Consider the following 2,030-nt stretch of genomic DNA (forward strand, 5'->3'; position numbering starts at 1 on the left):
GTCGGAGGCAGGGCCGACACCTGGCCTCCGGCTCATGCTCCTCCCGTGCACGTCCTGTGCGGTGGGGGTGGAGGTGCCCGAGGGGCCGAGCCAGCCTGTGTCCCTGCCCAGGGTCTTCTGTGGCAGGGCAGGCCACTGCATGCCCGGGTGTGTGCATGTGCGTGCATGTGTGCATGTAGGTGTGCACTCGTGTGTGCGTGCCTGCGTGGAGCCCCATCTGCTTTCTGCCTCTAACACGACTGACAGCCTGAGGAAGGGGGGGCTGATGTCCACGCAAGGCCGTGGCCATGGTGGGGGCGGCCTCACCCCGATTCGTGCCCAGATCCTGTGGAAGCACCTACAGGAGGGGGAGACTGTCCCCACACGCCCTCCTCGCCTGGGGGTCTCCACGGCACCGGCCTCGGAGGGGGTGCAGTGGGCACCGTGGGCGGGGGCCTGTCCACTGAGGAGGGGCGTTCCTTGCAGAGCTGGAGGAGGCGCCGCTGACGGTGAAGAGCGACATGGGCGCCGTGGTCCGGGCCATGCAGCTGCCCGACTCGGGGCTGGAGATCCGCGACCGCATGTGGCTCAAGATCACCATCGCCAACGCCGTTATCGGTGAGTGGTCCCTAGATGCAGGGGCGGGGCGGGCGGTGCGCACACATTGCACACACATATATGTGCACACACAAACATGCACGCACGCACACATGCACGGCTGGACCCCTGCCTGACGCGAGCCTCCGCAGGCGCGGACGTGGTGGACTGGCTGTACACGCACGTGGAGGGCTTCAAGGAGCGGCGCGAGGCGCGCAAGTACGCCAGCAGCATGCTGAAGCGCGGCTTCCTGCGGCACACCGTGAACAAGGTCACCTTCTCCGAGCAGTGCTACTACGTCTTCGGGGACCTGTGCAGCAGTGAGTGGGGCTGTGGGCCGGGGGTGCCCGGGGGGCCTGCCCACACCGCCCTCACCCGCCCTCCCCTCTTCCCAGACCTGGAGGCCCTGAACCTCAACAGCGGCTCCAGCGGGGCCTCGGATCAGGACACGTTGGCCCCGCTGCCCCACCCGGCTCCCTGGCCCCTGGGGCAGGGCTACCCCTATCAGTACCCAGGGCCTCCGCCCTGCTTCCCGCCCGCGTACCAGGACCCTGGCTTCAGCTACGGCAGCGGCAGCGCTGGGAGTCAGCAGAGTGAAGGTGAGAGCCTGCCCACTGGTGCCCGCTCCCTACTGCCTGCTGCCTGCGTGCCCGCCCCTCTGCCCTGCGTGCCCGCCCCTCTGCCCTGCGCACTCCGCCTGCTCTGTGCTTGGAGTTCGGGTGGGCTCCCTTTGGAAGGGATGAGTGGTGGAGGGAGGTGGGGAGGAGGAACCTGGAGGCTCTGGGGGTGGTGGGGCAGAGGCAGGAAGCCAGGAGATGGTGAGGGAAGGGCGGGTGGTGGCCTGGGCTGGGGGAGTGCAGAGGGGCCCCAGGACATAGTGGAGGACAGACAGCTGGGGGCCAGAGGCAGCCCGTCACCGATAGCCATGTCCCCGCGGGCATGTGGGGAGCTGAGGAGAGGGGTTGGGGACGTTCCATGAGGAAAGCTGGCCTGAGGCTGCATGGAGACCAGTGAGGCCGGCGGGCATGCCTGACCCAGGCAGGAGAGGCGGTGCCGGAGGGGAGGCCATGGCGGGCAGGCCGGGTAGGAGAGCAGGCGGCGTGGGGGCCGGGCCGGCCTGGTGTGTAACTCGTGCTATCCCTTGCTTTGTGCTGAGCAAGCCTTAGACTGAAGGACTAGCGGATGGACCCTCGGGGCCGGTAAGCCAGGGCCCTGCCCGGTGTCCCTCGCCGGCCGGCACCCTCGGGTTCCCGGCGTTTGTGAGAACCCGGGACAGGGCTGAGCCGAGCCGTTAGCCAGGGCCCCAGGGTCCGGTGGAAGGTGGGTCTCAGGGTGGGGGGCCCAGGTTGGCCAATGGGAGCCGGCACACGGGGTCTCACGGTGCCTCAGTTTCTCAGGGGCAAGACCAGGCCCTCAGTGCAGGCTTTGGAGTGAGGTGTGGGGGCACCAAGCTG

At 68.6% G+C, this 2,030-nt stretch overlaps 1 protein-coding gene across 1 annotated transcript in view; it reads left to right on the plus strand.

Annotated features, from left to right (window-relative positions):
- The window catches only part of DVL1 (dishevelled segment polarity protein 1), a 7,100-nt gene that overhangs the window by 3,275 nt on the left and 1,795 nt on the right, over nucleotides 1-2,030 (plus strand). Inside the window, 3 exon segments of the mRNA XM_014543776.1 lie at nucleotides 466-597; nucleotides 729-896; nucleotides 972-1,175. Coding sequence (XP_014399262.1) covers nucleotides 466-597; nucleotides 729-896; nucleotides 972-1,175 — 504 coding nt within the window.

Source organism: Myotis brandtii, unplaced genomic scaffold (assembly GCF_000412655.1).
Source record: "Myotis brandtii unplaced genomic scaffold, ASM41265v1 scaffold334, whole genome shotgun sequence".
NCBI lineage: Eukaryota > Metazoa > Chordata > Mammalia > Chiroptera > Vespertilionidae > Myotis > Myotis brandtii.